The sequence below is a fragment of the Entelurus aequoreus genome, linkage group LG10, assembly GCF_033978785.1.
Source record: "Entelurus aequoreus isolate RoL-2023_Sb linkage group LG10, RoL_Eaeq_v1.1, whole genome shotgun sequence".
NCBI classification, from domain to species: Eukaryota; Metazoa; Chordata; class Actinopteri; order Syngnathiformes; family Syngnathidae; genus Entelurus; species Entelurus aequoreus.
Window position 1 is genome coordinate 13,100,124 of NC_084740.1, and position 24,821 is coordinate 13,124,944.

General features: G+C 40.1%; 2 protein-coding genes across 2 annotated transcripts in view; one reads left to right on the top strand and one right to left on the bottom strand.

The window, feature by feature from the left end:
* The window catches only part of cep57 (centrosomal protein 57), a 60,268-nt gene that overhangs the window by 23,199 nt on the left and 12,248 nt on the right, over positions 1–24,821 (top strand). The window contains exons 6-8 of the mRNA XM_062060166.1: positions 612–797; positions 23,505–23,783; positions 23,950–24,109. Coding sequence (XP_061916150.1) covers positions 23,736–23,783; positions 23,950–24,109 — 208 coding nt within the window. The 5' untranslated portion in view covers positions 612–797; positions 23,505–23,735. The remainder of the gene's footprint in view (positions 1–611; positions 798–23,504; positions 23,784–23,949; positions 24,110–24,821) is intronic.
* Positions 1,241–20,873, bottom strand: LOC133659114 (uncharacterized). The gene is made up of 14 exons (XM_062061847.1): positions 20,755–20,873; positions 20,324–20,369; positions 20,087–20,219; positions 17,869–18,029; positions 17,704–17,791; positions 17,492–17,633; positions 13,338–13,452; positions 9,657–9,842; positions 9,413–9,584; positions 9,256–9,336; positions 9,053–9,182; positions 6,151–6,251; positions 4,015–5,993; positions 1,241–1,250 (listed from the first exon to the last, which is right to left on the bottom strand). Exons 2-14 carry the CDS (start codon positions 20,341–20,343, stop codon positions 1,241–1,243), a joined length of 3,318 nt encoding a protein of 1,105 aa, XP_061917831.1. The 5' UTR covers positions 20,344–20,369; positions 20,755–20,873.

Here is a 24,821-nt window from a genome sequence, read left to right on the forward strand (position 1 = left end):
ACATCAAAGCAGCTAGGCGTGGTTTTACAAAACAGTGTATAACACCACATGTTAGCTCTAATTGTTCTATTGTTATAATCAAGTTATGAGTAATTAAGAGTTTGACAATATCGGATATCGGCAAAAAAGCCATTATCGGACATCTCTAGTTTTTAGGGGTTAAAATGGGTGCCTGTTGGTCACTTTCCGGGTGGGAGTGGCACAGATGTCATATTAATACAAAAATGTTTTTCTAATATTTTCGGGATCGACCATTACAGTCCCAAAGATCGACTGGTGGATCACGACCGACAGGTTTGCGACCTTTGATCTAAATGCTTTGACTCTGACTTATTTTCTAGTCCAGTTGCCATTCAGGTGACGCTGTATCCGCATGTGCTTAAAAAACGGCTTGCAACAGGGAATTGGCTCTCTTAGTTAAAAAGTCGTTCAAAAGAATCGATTTGTTCGTGAACGTCACATTTCTACTATGTTAAGTATGTCTCCACTGAAGCATGTCAGAGCTCCATGGTTACAGCAACACATGCAACATGATGCCATGCTGCTTCTGCAAAACACCTGTTGCTCTCTGCTCATGCTGCCATCCTATACGCATTTCATGTTTTTTGTAGCCATCTTGTCGGCGTTGAGGAATCTCCAGGAGAAGATCAGGAGGTTGGAGTTGGAGAAGCACGCAGAGCTCGGTCAAGGAGACGCAGCACTGCGTTCGCAATCACACAGAATGCGGCAGAGACCCGCCACCACTCAGATGGACGCAAGATTAAGGCCAACAAATGAGCAGCACAAATGCAATCAAGGTTGGAGTCTTTTTATGAGTATGAGTATGAATGTTATGTACATGCCCGGAACCTAACATGAACGTAAACATACAGTCGTACCTTGTTTTTGTTCCAAAATGTCAGGTAAACAGAAGTTCATTTTTCAATGAAACATAATGTAAATATAATTAATCAGTTCTAGATAACCAAAAATATTAGTATAAACAGGGCCAGCCCATGACATAAACACTATGCAGTTGTTTAGGGCAACAACCACTAAGGGGGCCACATGTTCATGCCCTGGGCTTTTGTAAAGATTTTAAGATTTTTTTTTCTTTCATTTAAATCTGACAGTTATAAAAGACATCATAAAAGTTTAAATAAAATAAATTTTTCTGTCAAAGTTCAATGATAAGGTTGTTTGATTCCAATTAGTAATATGTAATACTATCTATACGTCCTTTTGCAAAAATGCTAAAGGGTTAGTCCCTCCTGGTGGCAGCAAACCGAGCATTGACCACTGTTCACTCAACACCAATGTTAAAACGTCATCAAAGCTCAATTTTTATGCATTCACACACGCAGTCAACAAGTGGGATGCAGGATTAGATGATAGAAGAAAGGTAAACCTATAATCTATTTTTGCAGTTGAGGCGACTTACACAAAAAATGCTACTTAAAAAAACAACACATAACCATTGTTGTTTTTGCAAATATTACAACACAAATATCTTTTATAAATATATTTTGGTCCTAAAGTAAGCATTTTCGAGCATAAAAATGGCTAAATAAACAAAAAGATGTCAACACTACAGGAGTATTGGCCACTAGAGGAGACCGATCAGCGCGTACTGTTCAGTATCGTGGCCCCTGATTGGCTCAGCCTCAGACAGTATGACTATATTGGATGAAAAAACTGTAAAAGTGACTAAATGGTGGTATTTCATGTCTAGAGGGATCTCATAAAACTAGTGAGCATCCTGGATGATGCCAGTCACCCTCTGCATACCGTTGTCAGTAGCCAGAGGAGCCTGTTTAGTGCTAGACTGCTTCATCCCAAGTGCAGGACTAATAGATTCAAAAACTCCTTTGTCCCACACGCCATTAGACTGTACAACTCCTCTCTGGGGGGGGGGGGGATTCCTGAAGGAATCAATAAAGTACTATCTATCTAATGTTAAAAAAACGTTTTCAGAAGGTCATAAACAAGTTTTTTATGTTCTAGCTATGATTTATAATTAATGATTACTACTTCGCGGAAATTAATTTATTGCGGTCATGTACACAACGAATTACCAGCAATAAATGAGGGAAGACTCTGTGAATGTTCTGAACAGGGGCGGATTAAGAAATTTTGGCCCCCTGGGCCTGACATGGTCTTGGCCCCTCAACCCCCCGCGCGTGTGGGCGCACACACACGCACGCACTATGCAAGAAATACTGTATACTGTGAACAGACATGCACACTGTACTGTACAGAAGAGTGCACATACTGCACACACACTATTAGGTATACCACACAGACACTGACAAGCACAGGTTTCACACAGACACAGGGGGAGGGGATAAATGGCCTAAAAATAAACATTTTGGAAAATGATTACGCCCACTTCAGTGATGGTGCATTGGGTCATTTGAGAGATATTATGTATTGGAAGTTGGTAGCTATCATGAAATAAACCCCCCACCCCACCCAAAAAACTAAATCGGACATGATTTTTGCCCCCTTTTCCTCCCTTCTATCATTAAAAATAAAATAATATCTTAGGAAAACACTTTGGCATAACGGCAGCTGTGCAGCAAATTGAGGCTCAAAGTCTGTATCTATTTGTGGTTAAGCTTGAGGAGAAGGAGAAAGGTAAAATGATAACATGCATCGGAGAGCACCACAAAGAAAGGTGTAGGCCAGTTCATGGTACAAGGGCTGCATGCAGGTCAAGATAGCCCATTTCCAAGAATGCTATAGTGGCTGGACAGGCACTGGACATGTCCTGAACTCAGTGTCAGACGTGGCTGCCGAATACTTGGATGAAGTGAAGCAGCTGACAGATCTCATGCTGCCCCATCTGAAGACTGTCCTGGCCAGGCAGAGGATGGATGAGGAGACCTTCCCAATGGACCCTGTCAGTGAACAGGCTAGTAACATTGATGGCACCCCTGTGCACAACATTGGGATGGAGAGACAATGTGGCAAGGTGGACTACAAACTGAAGAAGTTGGGCACACTGAACGCAGTCAATAGGTCAATAATTTTACAGAAGAGCCAGGAGCTTCAGAGGTTTCAAGGCAGCAGCACAAGCAAAAAGGGAGGTTGAACTCAACTGGAGTAAATTCATGAAGGCAAAATTCAAGAGTAGGGCAGATGAGAAACAAGAGATGGCTCAAAGAAAGGAGACTAGACATGCTGGACACACTGAAATCTTTTGATGGCCCCTTCACGATAGTGGGGAAGTTGAAAAGTTCCTTGTGGATGAAAGTCTGCACAAGAATGCAAAGCTGCAGAGAATGAAGCTTGAGGTTCAGTTTGCCAGAGAAAGCACCAAGCTTCTGCCTAAAGTCAATCCTATCTTCACAATCCAGGTGACACTTCCCAGAAATGGCAAAATTGCAATTCTCCAAGTCATAATGGATACTTAGAATTTTATGGTGGTGGTAAGTATTCATGAAAACAGGTAGCCTAACATTAGTGAATGGGTGAATTCTGGAAATAACCTAAAAATCTTACACAGTGCACCTTTAAGCAAGGGGTTTCTTTCGTGCTTTCAATTTTGCAAAATCATCCACCACATCATTGAAGTCCAACTCTCTTGTCAGCTCACTCTCAATTGCCATTAGAGATAACGCATTTAATCTTTTCTGAGTCATTCTTGTGCGCAGCTCATTTTTTACTCTTGACAAAAGAGAGAATGAGCGTTCTCCCTCACAGTTACTGACCGGTAGAGTGAGAAAAATCTGTAGCGCAATGTATGTATTAGGAAACGTAGGCTGTAGTCCAAAATGTATTATTGTTTTGAGCAGTCCTGAAGGGGTCCTCTCCTCATCAGTGTTGTTGAGCTGTATAAAAGATTTGAACTGTATAAGCTCCTGTCCAAGACTTTCATTGAGGTCAGATGGGTATGATTCAGTGAGAATCTTGGCCTTGTGAAGGACTGAAGCATTGGACTCTGTATCCAAAGAGAAAAGGACACTGAACAAATTGTTCAGATGTTTGTAGGCCTCCAGACGGTGATTAAGGCTTGAACTCAGTTGATCAATAGAGGCAATAAATGTCTCTATTTGAAACAGTTGCCTTCCCTCAAGCACAACATCTGGGGATGCTGATTCATCAGCAAACTTTTTACGTTTCCTCGTCCGTTCAGCCCTGTAAGATGGGGTGCCACCCAACATGTTTAAGGCTTTCTGCTCAAAATGATCAAATAGATCTCTTTGGGAGAGAACAAAGGTGCGCAGAGATTCCAGCAATCTAACTGCTGTACCAAGGTCCATGTCTGCTTTTTGAAGTTGCAGACTTGTGGCCTGAAATCTGGACAGAACAGTGTCCCAAAAGCCTGCCATGAAGGCCATCTCAAGTGAATCCAGCTTCCGCACTAGACTGTCAGCTTCAGTTCGTGTGTCTCGTTTCTCTGTGTCATCAGTGGAAATAACCTGTAGTGCTGCTTTTATTTTACTGTAGTTCTGCCACAGTGCTTTGGTAGATTCTGCACGGCAACTCCAACGCGTGTTGGATAAAGCTTTAAGTGTGAGATCTATGTTGGAATTGCCAAATACCCTGTCCCATCGGTGTGTGGATGCAGTTGTGAAGTTGTAAATAGACTGAATCAAGTCAAAATACTTAGAGACTTCATTTCCACATCTGTCAATGCTGTTGACTCCCACCAAATTCAAAGAGTGAGCTGCACATGGAATATAGTGTATTAATGGGTTGCTTTTCTTTAAGTGAGCCTGCAACCCATTATACCTCCCTGACATGTTGCTGGCATTATCATAAGCCTGCCCCCTGCAATTTGACAGCTCTAACCCTAGATTTTCCAACACAGACATGACACAGTTAGCCAAACTTTCACCTGTATGGCTAGTAATGGGCTCAAAACCCACAAAGCGTTCAACAACACTGCCCTCTTTGCTAACAAAACGGAATATGAATGTCAATTGGTCCACATGAGATAAATCTGGGGTTGAATCCACAATGATAGAGTAGTATTTGCTTGCTTGCAGTTCATCTGCTATAGCCTGTTTGGTTTTTGCACCCATCAATTCAATGAATTCCTCACAAATGGTGGAGGACAGATATGAGGTATTACCTCGACCCATCTGCCCAAACTTTCTGATGTGATCCTTTAGAAAGGGATCAAATTCAGCCAGGACCTCCAGAATACCAAGGTAGTTCTCATTGAGAGGAGACCCTAACGATTCATTTTTACCCCTAAATGCAAGGCCCCTTTCTGCAAGGAATTTAATGACTGCAACAACTCTTTGTAACACCTGCCTCCAATAGCTGCTCTCTGCCTGAAACTGTTTGAACAGGTCTGCATCAACTGTGGCACCTTTGGCGCGGTTCAAGACTGCTTGCATGCAGGTTATGTGCTCAGCACTTCGCTCATGTTCACCAAATCTTTCTGAGTGTTTCCAATCACAATAGCCTGTCACAAAAGAATGCGTTTTTGGGGAAAACAGTTTGCATGCAAAGCAGTAAACATTACCAGTAGAGGGAGAGTACATCAGCCACTCTCTTTGTACTCGTTGTCCATTGGGCAAGTGTGAAGTAAAATGTTCATTGTTTAGGCATCGGGTTTTGCCTCCTAGCCCACTGTTCCTCACAGAAGCTGGATAATGGCTGTGACGGTTGTGAAATGATTTTGCACCTCTTTGAATAAGAACTTCCTTCATTGACTCAGTGAGGGTCTCAGCCCATTTAGCGGGATCACTAGGTAGAGTTGTCACTGTAGATGGTGTTGAAGAAAGATTCAGCTCATTTTCTATGCTGTCCAGAGGTGCAGTGACCTCACATTCATCCGAGCAACTGGCTACTGCTGAATTGGTTGAATCATAAGCATCAGAAGCATTTGGTTCAGTGTCTACACTTGTAGTGGTCTCAGGATCTTGGGAGCTACATGCTAGCTGGTTTTCCAGCTGGTAGGTAATCAACTCCTCGATGGCGTCTTTCTCGTCTTTGTCTACAAACTCCTGAATGGCTTTGCCCATGCCCTGCTCGGTCAGGAGGGACAGTTGCACCTTCTGTGGAAACATGATCAACACATGTTCCATACACAGGACGGTAAGTAAGTAAGTGTGTGTGTGTGTGTGTGTGTGTGTGTGTGTGTGTGTGTGTGTGTGTGTGTGTGTGTGTGTGTGTGTGTGTGTGTGTGTGTGTGTGTGTGTGTGTGTGCATCACCTGCTCGGCCACTTCAAAGTACTGTTTGACCAGGTCCTCAACTCTCAGGCCCTCAACTGCAGACGTTTTTATCGCTTTGCTGTAGTCAACATAGTTTTCATCTGAGAGCAGATAAAAGGATTAATAGAAAATATATTAATACCTGACTTCTGCTTTTTTATGTCACACTCCAGGTCTATAGGTGGCGTAACATCCATTAAAAAACAGTGATAGACAAATGACAAACTACAGAAGCAGGAGAAATGTCTAGAGCTCTCACAAAAACAAAACACAAAATACTAATTCAGTGGTTTAACCCTTGGCCCAAGCCCTCTAGAAAATCCATCCATCCGTCCATTTTCTACTGCTTGTCCCTTTTGGGGTCGCGGGGGGCGCTGGAGCCTATCTAAGCTGCATTCGGTCGGAAGGCGGGACACACCCTGGACAAGTCGCCACCTATCACTTTTACCATCATATTTGTACATATCCTATTTGCTGATGTTGTTCTATTGGTGTTGTTGTTGTTGTTGCTGTTGTTATTGTTGTGTTTGCTGTTGTTGTTTTTATCTCTCTGTCTTATCCCCCTCGTGTCCCCACAATCTCCCCCCTGTCTTCCTTGTTTTCTCTTTCTATCCCCTCCTGCTCCGGCCCGGCTGCGCCAAATGATAATATAAATACATTTAATAAAGTAAAATACAAATAAGGCAACAAGAGAAGTATCCCACACATCTCTTTTGTAAAGTAAATCATAACATCCGATATGGGCATCTACATCAACAATATGATTTGCCTGAGAAGCTGGACAGGCCAAAAAAAATAAAAAAAATAAATAATTAAAAAAAACTTTTAAAAAATAAAATAAATTTTTTTTTTTTTAAATGTCATCTTTTTTACACCTAAAATGTGGTTTGAATTTACTTTTTCTCCGTCAACTAGTATTGTGTTTGACTTTCTCTTATACTGTTAGCGAATTGGATTATTTTAGTTTTACTGACATTCAAATATAGTTTGTTTTTGTCAAACCATCTCTTTATTTTGTTCATTTATTTGGTTATTATTTGTATTAGCTTCTGTGTGTTCTCTCTTGAACGAAACGCAGACGGTTTATCTCGCACAACACGCTGTAATTGGTGGCTTTCCAGTGTTGTTCACTGACCTTCACTTCCCATACTTGTGTTCTGTCCAGGTTGTGGGGAAAGCGATGTAAAAGCTTTTCACAATTCCTGTGGGTGGAGCAGCCCCATGCTGCACAACTGGGCATTTATACATGTCGAAAAACTAACGAGGAAGCGTCGTAAAAACACAGTATCAGCTCAAAGTTAGTAGCAGTTATGGCACCCTGTAGTCCCGTGAGTGCCTTTTGACCAATCATTGAGGAGATTGCCCCAAACCGAGTTGGCCATACTCTCTTTATACATGACTCTGGCTAAGACGGCGTCGTTTACGCAAGTTATGTGATGCGAGAGTATACACACGGCTTTAGTGTTAGCTATCCATCCATTTTCTACCGCTTGTCCCTTTTGGGGTCGCGGGGGGTGCTGGAGCCTATCTCAGCTGCATTCGGGCGGAAGGCGGGGTACACCCTGGACAAGTCGCCACCTCATCACAGGGCCAACACATATAGACAGACAACATTCACACACTAGGGCCAATTTAGTGTTGCCAATCAACCTATCCCCAGGTGCATGTCTTTGGAGGTGGGAGGAAGCCGGAGTACCCGGAGGGAACCCACGCAGTCACAGGGAGAACATGCAAACTCCACACAGAAAGATCCCGAACCCGGGATTGAACTCAGGACTACTCAGGACCTTCGTATTGTGAGGCACATGCACTATCATTAAATGTATATTCTATCATAACAACAACAAGACTGCAAATTGCTTGTTGCTTCTCTTGGACTGCTTTGGTATGTGTGCACGCGCTCCCTGCACGTACATGTTGACGAGACCGGGTGAGTGACTGCCGTAAACACAAAATATTTAATTCGGGCCGGTAAAAATTGTTTTTACGTACACATATAGACAATTAGAAAACAAATGTGTGCTGTTGAACCACTACTGGTAAGATAAGATGGTGTTTTTGTTATTTTTTTGCTTTAAAAAATGTAACATTAAGAAAAGTTGCAAACAGCTCCTTTCATTGAGAGACTGCATCTATTAAAAGGGAGTCATATGATTTTTTTCTACATTAAAAACACTTATTTATGGTCTACATAAAATATAATGGTGATTCTTTAGTCAAAAGTTTGCATGGATTATGTTTTACAGACCATATTCGGTCTTATTTGCATGCTTCCACTTCGAGTGTCATTTCCCCGTCAACTATATGCTACTTTGTATTAGAAATGGCAACAGTGGAGGATCCATGTGCATGTACGGGCCAGTCTGCCCCACAACAAGAGGATAAAGATAAAGAAGGAACTTATCAACTACAATATCAGACTACAATGGCAGACTCCCGCAAAGCACTTTGGCTAAATCTCTACCATATATGCATAATCCGCTGACATCACCAATGGCAAAGACGTAACCAATGGCAAAGACGTCACCAATGGGGCAAATTCCAAACGGCTCGTTTCGCAGAAGTATGAAGGAAGGCAAGATTGTTTTATAAATATCTCCGTATTACCGCCACGGTTTGATTTTAAATTTAGGGACCTATGCAGACCCCAAATACACAACAGCAGGTACCAATTGGTAAGAAAAGTTGGTTTTGCATAATAGGGCCCTTTTAAAATAAGGTCATTTTGATTTTGCACACCCATCCATCCATCCATCCATTTTCTACAGCTTGTCCCTTTTGGGTTCACGGGGGGTCGCTGGAGCCTATCTCAGCTGCATTCGGGCGGAAGGCGGGGTATACCCTGGACAAGTCGCCACCCCATCGCAGGATTTTGCACACAGATTATGAAATGTAGTTTTACCTTTGACTTGCTCCTTTTTCTCACGGCATCTGAGAAAGTGAATAATGTCTTTTGGGTTGGCCACACGGTCCACATATTTCTGACTGAAGCGGGACGTGTTGAAAGTCTCGAATCCTCCGGTGTAGTCTACCTGAACAAGGGAGAACAAACATAAGCTGTGGTGGAATCATAATTGGAAGGTTCCAGGAAGACGTCAAGCTAACCCTGAGGCGAATTAGCGGCTTCTCTGGGGTGAGCGGACATCCCAGCCGCTCCCTCTCGGCTTGTTCTAGCATCTCGTTGACCTACAAACGCACATTCAGATCCTCAGAGATGCGACAAAGAGCGACATACTTTTGTCTGCTTAGTAATGGCGAGTACCTTGGCGTGGCAAAGGTTCTCAATCTTCTTGGTGACATTCGGTGTATCCACTGTGAACAGATCCTGGTAGTCACAAAGTACCACATCTTGGATGAAGAACTGACGCACTGTTTTCAGGGGGATCTTCTGCATGTTCATTTTCCGACCTTTCACCTTCAGCAACCCTATGTGCCTGCATAAACATTAGACAATTAAACATTTAATCTCTTTAGCTCTTAAACGTAGTGGGTGTGTGTCTTGGTACTTTTTGGTAGCCTCTCCAGGAGAGAGCGAGGTAGCTACAGAGCTGCCAGGCTGTGTCACGTAGAAGAGCTGCTGTTCATTTCTGGCCGGCGCAATCAGGCACTCGTGCTCGTGACCCCACACCACCAGGTCGAGAAATTCATCCAGGAACTGCTCAGGGATGTAGTTTGTGGGGCCGTGCTTACTCCTGGAAACAAAGCCATTGCGCATTAGAGACGAGTAGGGGTTGGGTATTGTTTACATATTATCCAATGAAATGGTGCCAAAGCTCAAAATGGAGGAAAAAAAGGAACGTACAAATTGTATTAATTTATTTTATTTTTTACATAATATTTTGGCATCCCAGTTGAACAGAATAGTAATTTGAATACTTCAATCCTATTAGTATAAATGAAATAATGAAATACATTACATTTAAATGAAAAATATATTTTTAGAGATTAAATCCAAGTTATAAATCCACACAAATGGAATAGAATCCACAACAAAAAGCAAAATTTGCCAAAAAAGATTTTTAAGCATTTTAAACTCTAAAGGGGAACTGCACTTTTTTGTAATGTTGCCTATACTTCACAACCATTATGAAAAACATGACGAGGGATGTTATTTTTTTTTTGCATTCTAAATATTAATTAAATTCGAACAATGGAGAAACATTTTTGGAAAAATGTCCCAAATGGGGAAAATTCCAAATACCGTATTTTTCAGAGTATAAATCGCACCTACCGAAAATGCATAATAAAGAAGCAAAAAAACATATATAAGTCGCACTGGAGTATAAGTCGCATTTTTTGTGGAAATTTATTTGATAAAACCCAACACCAAGAATAGACATTTGAAAGGCAATTTAAAATAAATAAAGAATAGTGAACAACAGGCTGAATAAGTGTACGTTATATGACGCATAAATAACCAACTGAGAACGTGCCTGGTATGTTAACGTAACATATTATGGTAAGAGTCATTCAAATAACTATAACATATAGAACATGCTATACGTTTACCAAACAATCTGTCACTCATAATCGCTAAATCCAATGAAATCTTATACGTCTAGTCTCTTACGTAAATGAGCTAAATAATATTATTTGATATTTTACGGTAATGTGTTAATAACTTCACACATAAGTCGCTCCCCCGGCCAAACTATGAAAAAAACTGCGACTTATAGTCCGAAAAATACGGTAGGTTAATTTTAAACTAGCTTATGTTACCAGTAGTGGTTTAGCATAACAAATATTCTGTACACGTCTTTTTTTCTTTACAATTACTACTTATATTGAATAAAAGTTGCTCCTTGGCCCGAGACAATAGTCTGGCATTCAGGGCTGTCAGACACTGCTGTCTCTTGCACACTTACACAGAGGGAGCACATGCAAACACACACAAAAGCAGTGCCAGAGAAGTATCTAACAATTTTCAGTCATGTTTCTGCTATGATAAACTATACATTCAATAATGGCTAACATTAGTAGATAAACTTTGCAGAATTGCTATCCTTTGCTGACAACCAACAAAGCTAATGTGTGTACGTGTGTTGTGTGGGGCATAGTTTATGTGCTAAAAGCTGAAAGAGGTTGTGATATAATGCTAACAACATTTTGGAAAGTGAGCGCTCCCTAGGCCAGTGTTTTTCAACCTTTTTTGAGCCAATGCACATTTTTTGCGTTGAAAAAATCCGGAGGCACACCACCAGCAGACATCATTAAAAAACGAAACTCAGTTGACAGTAAAAAGTCGTTGGATATGACTTTAATCCATAACCATGCATGCATCACTATAGCTCTTGTCTCAAAGTAGGTGTACTGTCACCACCTGTCACATCACGCCCTAACTTATTTTGACTTTATTGCTGTTTTCCAGTGTGTAGTGTTTTAGTTCTTGTCTTGCGCTCCTATTTTAAGGGCTTTTTCCTCTTTTTTTGGTATTTTCCTGTAGCAGTTTCATGTTTTCCTTTGAGCGATATTTCCCGCATCTACTTTGTTTTAGCAATCAAGAACATTTTTGTGGTTTTTATCTTTGTTTGTGGGGACATTGTTGATTGTCATGTCATGTTCGGATGTACATTATGGACGTCTTTGCCGTCGTCCAGCATTCTGCTTTTGTTTACTTTGAAGCCAGTTCAGTTTTAGTTTCGTTCTGCATAGCCTTCCCTAAGCTTCAATGCCTTTTCTTAGGGGCACTCACCTTTTGTTTATTTTTGGTTTAAGCATTAGAAACAATTTTACCTGCATGCTGCACTTAGGCTGTTTCCGGCATCTACAAAGCAATTAGCTACCTGCTGCCACCTACTGATATGGAAGAGTATTACACGGTTACTCTGCCGAGCTCTAGACAGCACCGACACTCAACCAGAACACATCATTTACAGACTATAATTACTGGTTTGCAAAAAATATTTTTAACCCTAATAGGTGAAATTAGATAATCTCCCACGGCACACCAGACTGTATCTCACGGCACACTAGTGTGCCGCGGCACAGTGGTTGAAAAACATTGCTCTAGGCAGCCATATAAAGGTTGCAAACAGCTCCTTATGAATGCTGCACAATTCATGTAGAAATGCTTTATTGATATTCTGGCGATGTTATACTACCGTTCATTTCTGTTTGTTAGTTAACCCAACATGCAACAGTCGTGTACATAAAGAGAAAAAGAAAATTAGTATAACAACTGGCCGGTGTTGTCCTGTTGATGTTCAAAGTTCCGGTGTTCATGAATACACCTTGGTGTGTGTGTAATAGGTGGGAAATGAGGAAGTGTTGTGTTGCTAGTGTGGCTACTAGCTATTGATAGAGTAACATGAGTGTGAGAGGCCGTAAGACTCTTGAACGCATCATAATAATCCCCTCAATTCCCCCCAAAAATGGATTAACTCGCTGGAATATAAAGACAATATAACATACATCCATAAACGTGGATGCATATGCAGAAGTGCAATATATTTATCTGTACAGTAATCTATTTATTTATATCTGCACCTTATTGAATTTTTATCCTCCACTACCATGAGCTAATGCAACGAAATGTCGTTCTTATCTGTACTGTAAAGTTCAAATTTGAATGACGATAAAAAGTAAGTCTAAGTCTAAGTTTAAGAATATGGTGTTGCAACTAAGCACTGCTGCTGGCGTGTTAGGTTGGCAATAAAAATGCAAAAAGACTCTGGGTCGAATTTTTATCATTTTTTTCCCACTTATAGCCACTTAGTTTTTCAGTCGGATTACAACCATTAATGTCGGCAACAGTGCAATTGTGGTACCAAGTTTTGATACCTCTCCCCGTGCATGAGACACCTAGTTTGCTGTGTAAAGAAGAACTATGGGAAGTTGAGTTTACATCCATGCAAACCATCCACTATTCTAGCTAACATGACCACTTGCATCCAAAGAAGATGAAGAAGAAAAAATACTAACGTGGCTGCAGTTGCACAGCATCACAGAGAGCTGTTTCTAATATTTCCCCTTCTCATGTAATAACCATTGCTCCTAAATCTCTTGTGTTGGATCCCATCATCGTCTAAGGACAGTGGGTGTCACAATTGCAGAGCAACCTGCAAAAACGTCCGCGGAACCCTCTGTTTGTTTGACTAGCTCTAAATTGTATGTTATCACAAACATGTTCAACATCAAGGTTATAAAAAGACGATAAAGTGGACTAATTAAGTAAAGAAATCCCAAACCTGTTCTGGTGAATGGCAAACAGGTTAAACCACTCATCTTGGTCTTCCTTCGGACGGAGCATCGTCACTTGATTGTTGACAAACATCCTGTACAGGCGCTCATCTGGGATGGATCCTTTACAGACACACATACATTATTGCATATTGTGCTCTTTAAATCAGGCAAAATTACTAAAAAAATAAATAATGAGATGCCACTTTAATATTTTTTGTATATTTTTTCACATTTTGTAAAACGGCTAAAAAAAAACATTAGATCGGGCCATTTTGGGCTGAAAGATGCGTGTACGGTGGACCTACTCGCTAGCTTGGGAATTCTTCGCGAGCTACATCCAGCAGTGGCCTTTGAAGCAGCGGCGTCGACTACCAGCGGAGACCGTCAGCGAAAGAGACGTAAGCGATGCGCTCGGAAGCAGAAGCGGGGGTGTCGGGCGGGGCTAACAACAAAGCTAAATGCTTTGTTGTTAGCGGGGCTAACGAAAAAGCTAAATGCTAATCCACAAAGAAGCGCTAATAAGGAGTCTGTTAAGCTAGAACTAGCCAGCGCCAGGCTGGATAATCCCTGCACACATAGCAATTCTTCTAGAATAATATACAACTCACATAATGTTTTTTCTGCGTCAGAGGTGGACATGCATTTTACTGAGGTGGCAAACAATCTAAAAATTCCTGTCATATCAATTCCTAGATATGGTCGAAATTATTTAAAGTGCACTATGCATAATAAACGTAACATTATTAATATTGCTACTACGGATACTTTCAACAAAAACTCCTCAAAACAGCCCACTACCTATAATATGGGCTTTTTAAACATAAGGTCATTGTCTTCCAAAACGTTATTAGTTAATGAAGTCATCAGAGACAACAATCTTGATGTCGTTGGTCTAGCCGAGACCTGGCTCAAACCAGACGAATTTTTTGCGCTGGGTGAGGCGTCTCCTCCTGGCTATGCGGGAACGCATATTGCCCGCCCCATTAAAAGGGGTGGGGGTGTTGCACTAATATACAACAAAAACTTTAGCCTTACCTCGGACCTAAATAATAAATATAACTCGTTTGAGGTGCTTACTGTGAGGTTTGTCACACCGCTGCCTCTCCACCTGGCTGTCATCTACCGCCCCCCTGGGCCCTATTCGGACTTTATCAATGAATTTTCAGAGTTCGTTGCTGATCTAGTGACGCACGCCGACAATATAATCATAATGGGAGACTTTAACATCCATATGAATACCCCATCGGACCCTCCATGCGTGGCGCTCCAGACTATAATTGATAGCTGTGGTCTTACACAAATAATAAATGAACCCACGCATCGCAACGGTAATACGATAGATCTAGTGCTTGTCAGGGGTGTCACCACCTCTAAAGTTACGATACTCCCGTACACTAAAGTAATGTCCGATCATTACCTTATAAAATTCGAAGTTCTGACTCATTGTCAACAAACTAATAATAATAATAATAACTACTATAGCAGCCGCAACATTAATACTGCCACAACGACGACTCTTACTGACCTACTGCCTTCAGTAATGGCGCCATTCCCAAATTATGTGGGCTCTATTGATAACCTCACTAACAGCTTTAACGACGCCCTGCGCGACACCATTGATATTGTAGCACCGCTAAAGCTAAAAAGGGCCCCTAAAAGGCGTACCCCATGGTTTACAGAAGAAACTAAAGCCCAGAAATTATCATGTAGAAAGCTGGAACACAAATGGCGTGCGACTAAACTTGAGGTTTTCCATCAAGCATGGAGTGATAGTTTAATAACTTATAAACGCATGCTTACCTCAGCTAAAGCTAAATATTACTCAAATCTCATCCACCTCAACAAAAATGATCCTAAATTTTTGTTTAGTACAGTAGCATCGCTAACCCAACAAGGGACTCCTCCCAGTAGCTCCACCCACTCAGCAGATGACTTTATGAATTTCTTTAATAAGAAAATTGAAGTCATTAGAAAAGAGATTAAAGACAATGCATCTCAGCTACAACTGGGTTCTATTAACACAAATACGACGGTATATACGACGGACATTGCCCTCCAAAATAGTTTCTCTCTCTTTGATGAAATAACATTGGAGGAATTGTTAAAATGTGTAAATGGGACAAAACAAACAACATGTTTACTTGACCCAATTCCTGGGAAACTTATCAAGGAGCTTTTTGTTTTATTAGGTCCATCAGTGTTAAATATTATAAACTTATCACTTTCCTCTGGTACTGTTCCTCTAGCATTCAAAAAAGCGGTTATTCATCCTCTACTCAAAAGACCTAACCTCGATCCTGACCTCATGGTGAACTACCGGCCGGTGTCCCACCTACCGTTTATCTCGAAAATTCTCGAAAAAATTGTCGCACAGCAGCTAAATGAACACTTAGTGACTAACAATCTCTGTGAACCTTTTCAATCCGGTTTCAGGGCAAATCACTCTACGGAGACAGCCCTCGCAAAAATGACTAATGATCTATTGCTAACGATGGATTCTGATGCGTCATCTATGTTGCTGCTTCTTGATCTTAGCGCCGCTTTCGATACTGTTGATCATAATATTTTATTAGAGCGTATCAAAACGCGTATTGGGATGTCAGACTTAGCCTTGTCTTGGTTTAACTCTTATCTTACTGACAGGATGCAGTGCGTCTCCCATAACAATGTGACCTCGGACTATGTTAAGGTAACATGCGGAGTTCCCCAGGGTTCAGTTCTTGGCCCTGCACTCTTTAGTATTTACATGCTGCCGCTAGGTGACATTATACGCAAATACGGTGTTAGCTTTCACTGTTATGCTGATGACACTCAACTCTACATGCCCCTAAAGCTGACCAACACGCCGGATTGTAGTCAGCTGGAGGCGTGTCTTAATGAAATTAAACAATGGATGTCCGCTAACTTTTTGCAACTCAATGCTAAGAAAACGGAAATGCTGATTATCGGTCCTGCTCAACACCAACATCTATTTAATAATACCACCTTAACATTTGACAACCAAACAATTAAACAAGGCGACTCGGTAAAGAATCTGGGTATTATCTTCGACCCAACTCTCTCGTTTGAGTCACACATTAAGAGTGTTACTAAAACGGCCTTCTTTCATCTCCGTAATATCGCTAAAATTCGTTCCATTTTGTCCACAAGCGATGCTGAGATCATTATCCATGCGTTCGTTACATCTCGTCTCGATTACTGTAACGTTTTATTTTCAGGCCTCCCTATGTCTAGCATTAAAAGATTACAGATGGTACAAAATGCGGCTGCTAGACTTTTGACAAAAACAAGAAAGTTTGATCATATTACGCCTATACTGGCTCACTTGCACTGGCTTCCTGTGCACCTAAGATGCGACTTTAAGGTTTTACTACTTACGTATAAAATACTACACGGTCAAGCTCCTGCCTATCTTGACGATTGTATTGTACCATATGTCCCGGCAAGAAATCTGCGTTCAAAGAACTCCGGCTTATTAGTGATTCCCAGAGCCCAAAAAAAGTCTGCGGGCTATAGAGCGTTTTCTATTCGGGCTCCAATACTATGGAATGCCCTCCCGGTAAAAGTTAGAGATGCTACCTCAGTAGAAGCATTTAAGTCTCATCTTAAAACTCATTTGTATACTCTAGCCTTTAAATAGACTCCCTTTTTAGACCAGTTGATCTGCCGTTTCTTTTCTTTTCTTTTCTACTCTGCTCCGGGGTGGACCGCTAGCCTGTCCATCAGATGGGGACATCTCTACGCTGCTGACCCGTCTCTGCTCGGGATGGTTCCCGCTGGCCCCACCATGGACTGGACTTTCGCTGATGTGTTGGACTTTCACAATATTATGTCAGACCCACTCGACACCGAGGATGTCGTTGTGGCTTGTACAGCCCTTTGAGACACTTGTGATTTAGGGCTATATAAATAAACATTGATTGATTGATTGATTGAAAATGTGTCTTATTCGTTATTGATAGCAACAGTTCAGCATTTTCTCTTTACATTGTGCCTTTTTGCTCTATTTTTCCCATTGTTTCTGTTTAATTGTATTTATTTTGCATTTTGTAGGACATAACTGTGGTGCATTCAAGGACCCGAGATTAAAAAACAAACTGCTAGTCACACTTTGGACACCGCTGCTTTACACAGTCTCAATTAACCTCTGTGTACATACCAAGGCCATATAGGGCAAGCTTGCTGTTGCCTTTCTGCAAAAGTATAGGACTGATCTCAATCTTCTCCACGGAATTGGAGTGACCAAAGTGGTTCATCAGACCAGAGGCACTGAGCAGATCCAGTGCGCACAAACCTTCAGCCTTCAACAGGAGAACACAACATCAGACCAACAGTACATGCTGAACTTGTATGTGGAGCAAACGGACTCACCCCTGTTGGGTCGTCGTGGTTACCATGAATGCTGAACACAGGAATGGAGATGTTGAGGTTTTCATCTTGATAATTAACCCACGGGAACCTGAATAAACATATAAGACAGCATCAGTATAAGATGATGGAATGTTGTAAAATACACAAACCCGCATATGGACTTACTGGGTGGTGTTAAAGTTAACTGTCTGGTCACTCAGTATGTTGAATTGTATAGGCGAGTCTCCCATGCAGTATTTCCTGAGCGTGGTGATGCAGGAGTGGAGGCAGCGACGAGTCGGCTTATTGTCGTGAAACAAATCGCCACCAAGCAGGATGAAATCCACCTGAGAGTCAACAATTATCGTACTGAGTGGTGTCGTAGTAATGTGCCTCTTTCATGTAAGGTAACCAAAATAACAGTGGAACTTCGAAATGTACAATTCAATACAGTGGGCCCCATTCAGCAACCGTTCTTAAGAACACATTTTGTTCTTAGGCCCACTTACAAAGTTAAGGAGATTTTTGTATTCACCAATGTTTTCTTAGCTGGGATTTGTTCATAGGTAAGAACAAAATCTATGAGTGCTCCAGAGCACTCTTAGGGTGGCCTGTTTGTTTTTATGTGTGACAAGTTCCCTTACTTCTATTGTCTAATGTTAAATTAATATCATAGATAGATAGATAGATAAGTTAAAGTTAAAGTTAAAGTACCAATGATTGTCACACACACACTAGGTGTGGTGAAATTTGTCCTCTGCATTTGACCCATCCCCTTGATCACCCCCTGGGAGGTGAGGGGAGCAGTGGGCAGCAGCGTAGCCGCGCCCGGGAATCTTTTTTGGTGATTTAACCCCCAGTTCCAACCCTTGATGCTGAGTGCCAAGCAGGGAGGTAATGGGTCCCATTTTTATAGTCTTTGGTATGACCCGGCCGGTGTTGGAACTCACAACCTACCGATCTCAGGGCGGACACTCTAACCACTAGGCCACTGAGTGAGTGAGTGAGTGAGTGAGTGAGTGAGTGAGTGAGTGAGTGAGTGAGTGAGTGAGTGAGTGAGTGAGTGAGTGAGTGAGTGAGTAGGTAGGTAGGTAGGTAGGTAGGTAGGTAGGTAGGTAGGTAGGTAGAAAGATAGATAGATAGATAGATAGATAGATAGATGGATAGAGAGCGATAGATAGATAGATAGATAGATAGATAGATAGATAGATAGATAGATAGATAGATAGATAGATAGATAGATAGAGATACAGACAGACAGACATATAGCAAAATGAGCAATATATAGACATTGCGCGCACTCACTCACTCACTCACTAACTCACTCACTCACTGGGGCGTTGATTTAGTGATTGATGACTCTTTAAAAGACCAACATGCCTCTCACACCCTGTTGCAACTCAACTCACACAATGGCAATGCTTTTGCTGCTACTGCAAGATGCCGCAGATCGTGCGCTGGGGAGGGAGCGCATATTTCATGACCATGTAGACCTATTTGCCCGAAGTGACAAATATTTATTGGAACGCTTTAGGCTACCTCAGCAGTCTCCCCTTTCTTAAACTTACGTTTTGACATTATGTATTTTCCCGCGGCATAATACGAATTTCTCTTCTGTAATCCGTTTGTGTTTTCTCCGTGTGTTTGATGTTCGGCTTTTCCGCCGGAATTGTGCCCTTATAAGGGATTTACCTATGCAAATTACGGAATTAAGGGTGTTTACATATGCTTATTGGGGAAATAAGGGCTTGTTTATTTGCAAATTATGATAGACACGCATGCGCTAACCATTTGGCATTCAGCAACTTAAGAACAGCAGGTGGGAACAATTTGGCCGTTTAAGAACACATCATGAATTTGAATGGCCTCCTCTTAGGAAATAACTTAGGAAGAAAGATAAGAGGAAAAGTTAGGAACTTATTGCTGAATGGGGCCCATTGTCTTTAGTGTGTCAGCATTACAATGATTACAAGGCCCCTCTAATGCTTTGACCAAACATTGGTACTTATTTAATAGTTTTGGACCTAAAAAAAAAAAACAAATAAACACAGTAGTGAGTTTAGGCTTGTTTTTGTAATAAGTTTCAGCACATTTCGGAACAACCACTTACAGCTCCAAAATGTAGGGAGGGCTATTAGCGGACCGCAGTTAATTTCTTACTGTCCCGCTGAGTATTGTCAACACAAAATTAAACATGGCCTCACATCAGAATCATTGCAAACTATTTAGAATACTTTGTCAGCTATAACACAAAGCTGAATGATACATATTTAACTACATGGCATATTTTGACTAACGTTCCATTGATTTTAGAATGTAATTAATCTAAACCTACAAATATCGTCATCATGTTAAAAACGTACCTGTTCTCTGCATTTGTTAAGCCATTTTTTGTGTTATTTACCTGATTTGTCTGGGCACATTTTAAGATCTCGTCATATGTGATGTAGGAGTCCCGGCCTCGGACGGCGTCTTTCTCGAGGTAACCAAGGTGGATATCAGTAGCAATCAGGATCTTAAAAGTGTCACCATCGTCCCTAGAAAAAGAAACCCTGGTTGAACTCATACAACCCATTGTTCACCAGCATACCTCCAATATAGTATATTTAATTATGAGATAGTATATTATTAAAATACTTACAATGTGCTCTCTGAGGACATGATTACAGAAAGGACAAAAGGCCTAGCTGGAAAATACAACAAAAACAGAACCGTTATCCTTTTGCTATAAATGTCTTACTCTAGTATAAATTGATGAATGACAAGCTTTAAAAAAGCACACAACAGCAAAATAAAGGTCGCAGCAACACCATGTGTTATGTTTTCAGGTGGAAAGTCGTGGATTATATAGAATACATAACACAGTTAACTAGTAACTACAGCATGTTGTGGCTTTGTAAATCCAGTACAGTAACTACTAGCAAACACAATTTGCTAGTAGTTACGCATTAGCTTTATGCAGAGTATTAAAACGGAGTTCGGCTTTCATTTACAGTATTTGCTTAACGTTCAGTTCAAAATGATTAAAAAGTAATCAAGCGTGTGTAAGAAAATTCACAATTTAACACCAACCTCTCTATCATGGACCACAAACATGCAGTAAAACTCCCGGCAAGTATTGCGAGTCCCGCCCTCCATCTCTTCCTGCCTAAACGTCGTACTCATGGGTATTGTAGTTTATAAATCCGAAAGTTGCCCTATTCAACTTCCTGTTGTGCTGGCCGAGTTGTAAGTCGTAAGAAATTTACAAAAATACGCCTTTTTAAAAAATAGAGCATTTTGGATGGTGAAACTCACTTTCGAAAAATGTATTCCTTTATTTATTTGAATTAGGACAATGCATATTCATCAACATAGAGCGACAATGTAAAATATGCCGGAGTCAGCACAATAACTAATTTGTTGTCCTAAGGCAGGTTAATACAGTAAACATTCAACAGGTCATGATACAAAATAATACATAAATCACAAAACATTACACATTAGAAGCATACCATAAGCACAGAACATGGACAAAAAAATAAAACAAACAAAAAAACATGTGAATAATCTAATTGTGCGTGCATTTCAGATTAAAAATGGAGCGTTTAACATTACTAACGTGAAATCCAAGAATTTTTTTTTTTTTTAAAGTGTGGTTGTCGATTACTTAAGATTGTCAGATGATACTTTTGCGAACATTATTGTAAATAATGTAAATAATTCAATGTATATACTCTGATGATTAACTTGTGTGATGACTATTATGCTGATAGTATATATTTGTACCATGAATTAACAAAAGTGGGACGCTCGTGGAGAACCAATATGGATTTCGAGCAAATATCTCAACATCAATAGCATTAATTAAAATAACAGAGGAAATTACCAATGCAATAGATGGTAAAGAATGTGCGGCAGCAGTATTCATGGACTTAACAAAAGCATTTGACACAATTAATCATGATATTTTAATACAAAAATTAGAACGATATGGTATCAGAGGTTTGGTATTGAACTGGGTAAGAAGCTATTTAACCAACAGGAAGCAATATGTGAAGATGGGTGAAAATATGTCAACACGGCTAGATATATCCTGTGGTGTGCCGCAGGGATCAATACTGGGACCAAAATTGTTTAATCTTTATATAAACGACATTTGTAAAGTTACAAAGGACTTAAAGTTAGTTTTATTTGCAGATGATACAACTGCTTTCTGTTCAGGAGAGAACACACAGAAGATAATACAAATAATAACAGAAGAAATGAACAAATTAAAAAGATGGTTTGACAAAAACAGACTATCTTTGAATCTCAGTAAAACTAAAATAATGCTATTTGGTAATAGTAGGAAAGAGCATCATACGCAAATACAAATAGACGGAGTAGACATCGAAAGGGTAAAAGAAACCAGATTTTTGGGAGTATTAATAGATGATAAAATGAACTGGAAATCTCATATACAAAACATACAATATAAGGTGGCAAAAAACATTTCAATAATGAATAAAACAAAACACGTCCTGGGCCAAAAATCACTTCATATTCTCTACTGCTCACTAGTGTTACCATATCTGAGTTATTGTGCAGAAATATGGGGAAATAACTACAAATGTGCGCTGCATTTGTTAACCATGTTACAAAAAAGATCAGTTAGAATAATACATAATGTTGGATATAGAGAACATACAAACCCTTTATTTATTAAGTCAAAAATATTAAAGTTTGGTGATTTGGTAAAATTGCAAACAGCTAAAATGATGTACAAAGCAATCTATAACCTGCTACCAAAGAATGTACAACATTTCTTCTCAACTAAAGAGGAGAAATATAACCTTAGAGAAAAAAATCATTTAAAACATTTATATGCACGTACAACACTTAAAACTTTTAGCATAACAGTATGTGGAATTAAATTATGGAATGGATTAAGTAAAGAAGTTAAAAATTGTACTGACATGATCCAGTTTAAGAGGTTGTTTAGTGAAGTGAATTATATTTATATAGCGCTTTTTCTCTAGTGACTCAAAGCGCTTTACATAGTGAAACCCAATATCTAAGTTACATTTAAACCAGTGTGGGTGGCACTGGGAGCAGGTGGGTAAAGTGTCTTGCCCAAGGACACAACGGCAGTGACTAGGATGGCGGAAGCGGGGATCGAACCTGCAACCCACAAGTTGCTGGCACGGCCACTCTACCAACCGAGCTATACCGCCCGTTTAAATTAATAGTGCTTACAAAGTACAAAGAAGAAGAATTATGAGAAAAACTTCCAACCTTATTGAAAATATTCTTCATCTCAGTATGTTAATAATGACTGAATTAATTAAGTACATATTACAAACTGTTGTATATACTAATTCATAGATGTTATTTTATTATATAAAAAGGTCAGTAAATGATTTTATATAATTGTAAACGCTTTGAAGTGGGAAAGGGGTAGGATTAAATAAGCTTTGCTTCTTCCTACTCCTTTTCGGGCATGATGTAAATGAAATGATATGAAATTGTGTGATGTATTATGATGTAAATGTGTTCATTTTCGAAATAAACTAAAAGAAAGAAAAGAAAAGAAAGAATTGATTAACGTGGACCCCGAAAAAACGTATTCGGGTGTTACCATTTAGTGGTCAATTGTACGGAATATGTACTGTACTGTGCAATCTACTAATAAAAATGTCAATCAATCAAAAAAAACAAAAAACATAGTTGCCTTTATTTTGGAAAAACTGCCGTGAAGTAGGTTTTTGGCGCATGCGCAAACGGACCCGGCAGTGACATGCGATATGGCGGAAAAAACTACATTTCCTGTCAGCAACCTTCTTTGTTGGTTTTGCTCACAGACGCAGCCCGCTTGCACGAAGACCACAATGTGTCAACAAGCGCAAGACACCAGGGCTAAGCTGAAATACGAATCACTCCAACTTTTTTGAAACAACTCTGTTGGTTTGTCATTCCTTTCGATACAAGCTGTAGAAATGGCGCGTCGCTAACCAGATGTTAGCTACGTGACTTTTATTTTTTTCCCCCAATTTTTTCATTCCTGGTTTGTCAACTGCATCGAGTGAACATCAATGGAGACTTCGTCCCCAACTGCTGTTGCAGAATCCACGCTGGAGACGGTAGCTTGGCTAATTTAACATGCAATTGTGAAATAAAGCAGCTACAAATCAGTTAAAACAAGCTAATAACTACATATGATATTATTCCATTTAAGGACTGTGATTATATGGTGTATATATTACATTGGTGTTAATTATCTGTTGTTATTTTATCATTTCGCTGCAGCCACCTCTTGTGTGTGACAACTTGTCAAAGCCCTGTTATATGGACTACCCAGTTCACCGACCATGCACAGCCCCACTTGTGCACCACACACCAAGTCGCTCATATGACACCTATCGCCCTCCATCGCCCAGCAAAGGCTACCCAGAGACCAACAGTGCAGGTAATCCTTAACAGTGTTGTGAAGTGAATTGTATTTATATAGCGCTTTTTCTCTAGTGACTCAAAGCGCTTTACATAGTGAAACCCAATATCTAAGTTACATTTAAACCAATGTGGGTGGCACTGGGAGAAGGTGGGTAAAGTGTCTTGCCCAAGGACACAACGGCATTGACTAGGATGACGGAAACGGGGATCGAACCTGGAACCGTCAAGTTGCACTCTATCAACCGAGCTATACCGCCACAGTTACCTTGAAAAACTAATCTGATTAATGACTACTGATTACTCCATTAGAAAGTAACTTGGTTACTTTACTGATTAGTTGATTTTAAAAGTAACTAGGTTACATTACGAGTTACTTTATTAGTTACATTCAGCAATGCAGCTACCGACATTACCCCCGCCGCCTCAACATAAAAATGACAAGCGGTTTTGCCAATAATCACTTTATTTAACATCAACAACTGCACTTAACATAAATACTTGTTTTACATATTAAAAAAATAAATAATGGCAGTCTTTCTTTACTGGACATAAATACTTGTTTTATCTATATATATTTAAAAAAAAACTGTTTTTCTTTGCAGCAGTTGACATTAATTATTTCTTTTTTATAAAATAAAATAAAATAAAACAAATACTGTCTTTTTTACCTGACTGTTAATACTGCAGTGGCAAAACCTACAAATGTAAATGTAACTATTAAATTATGT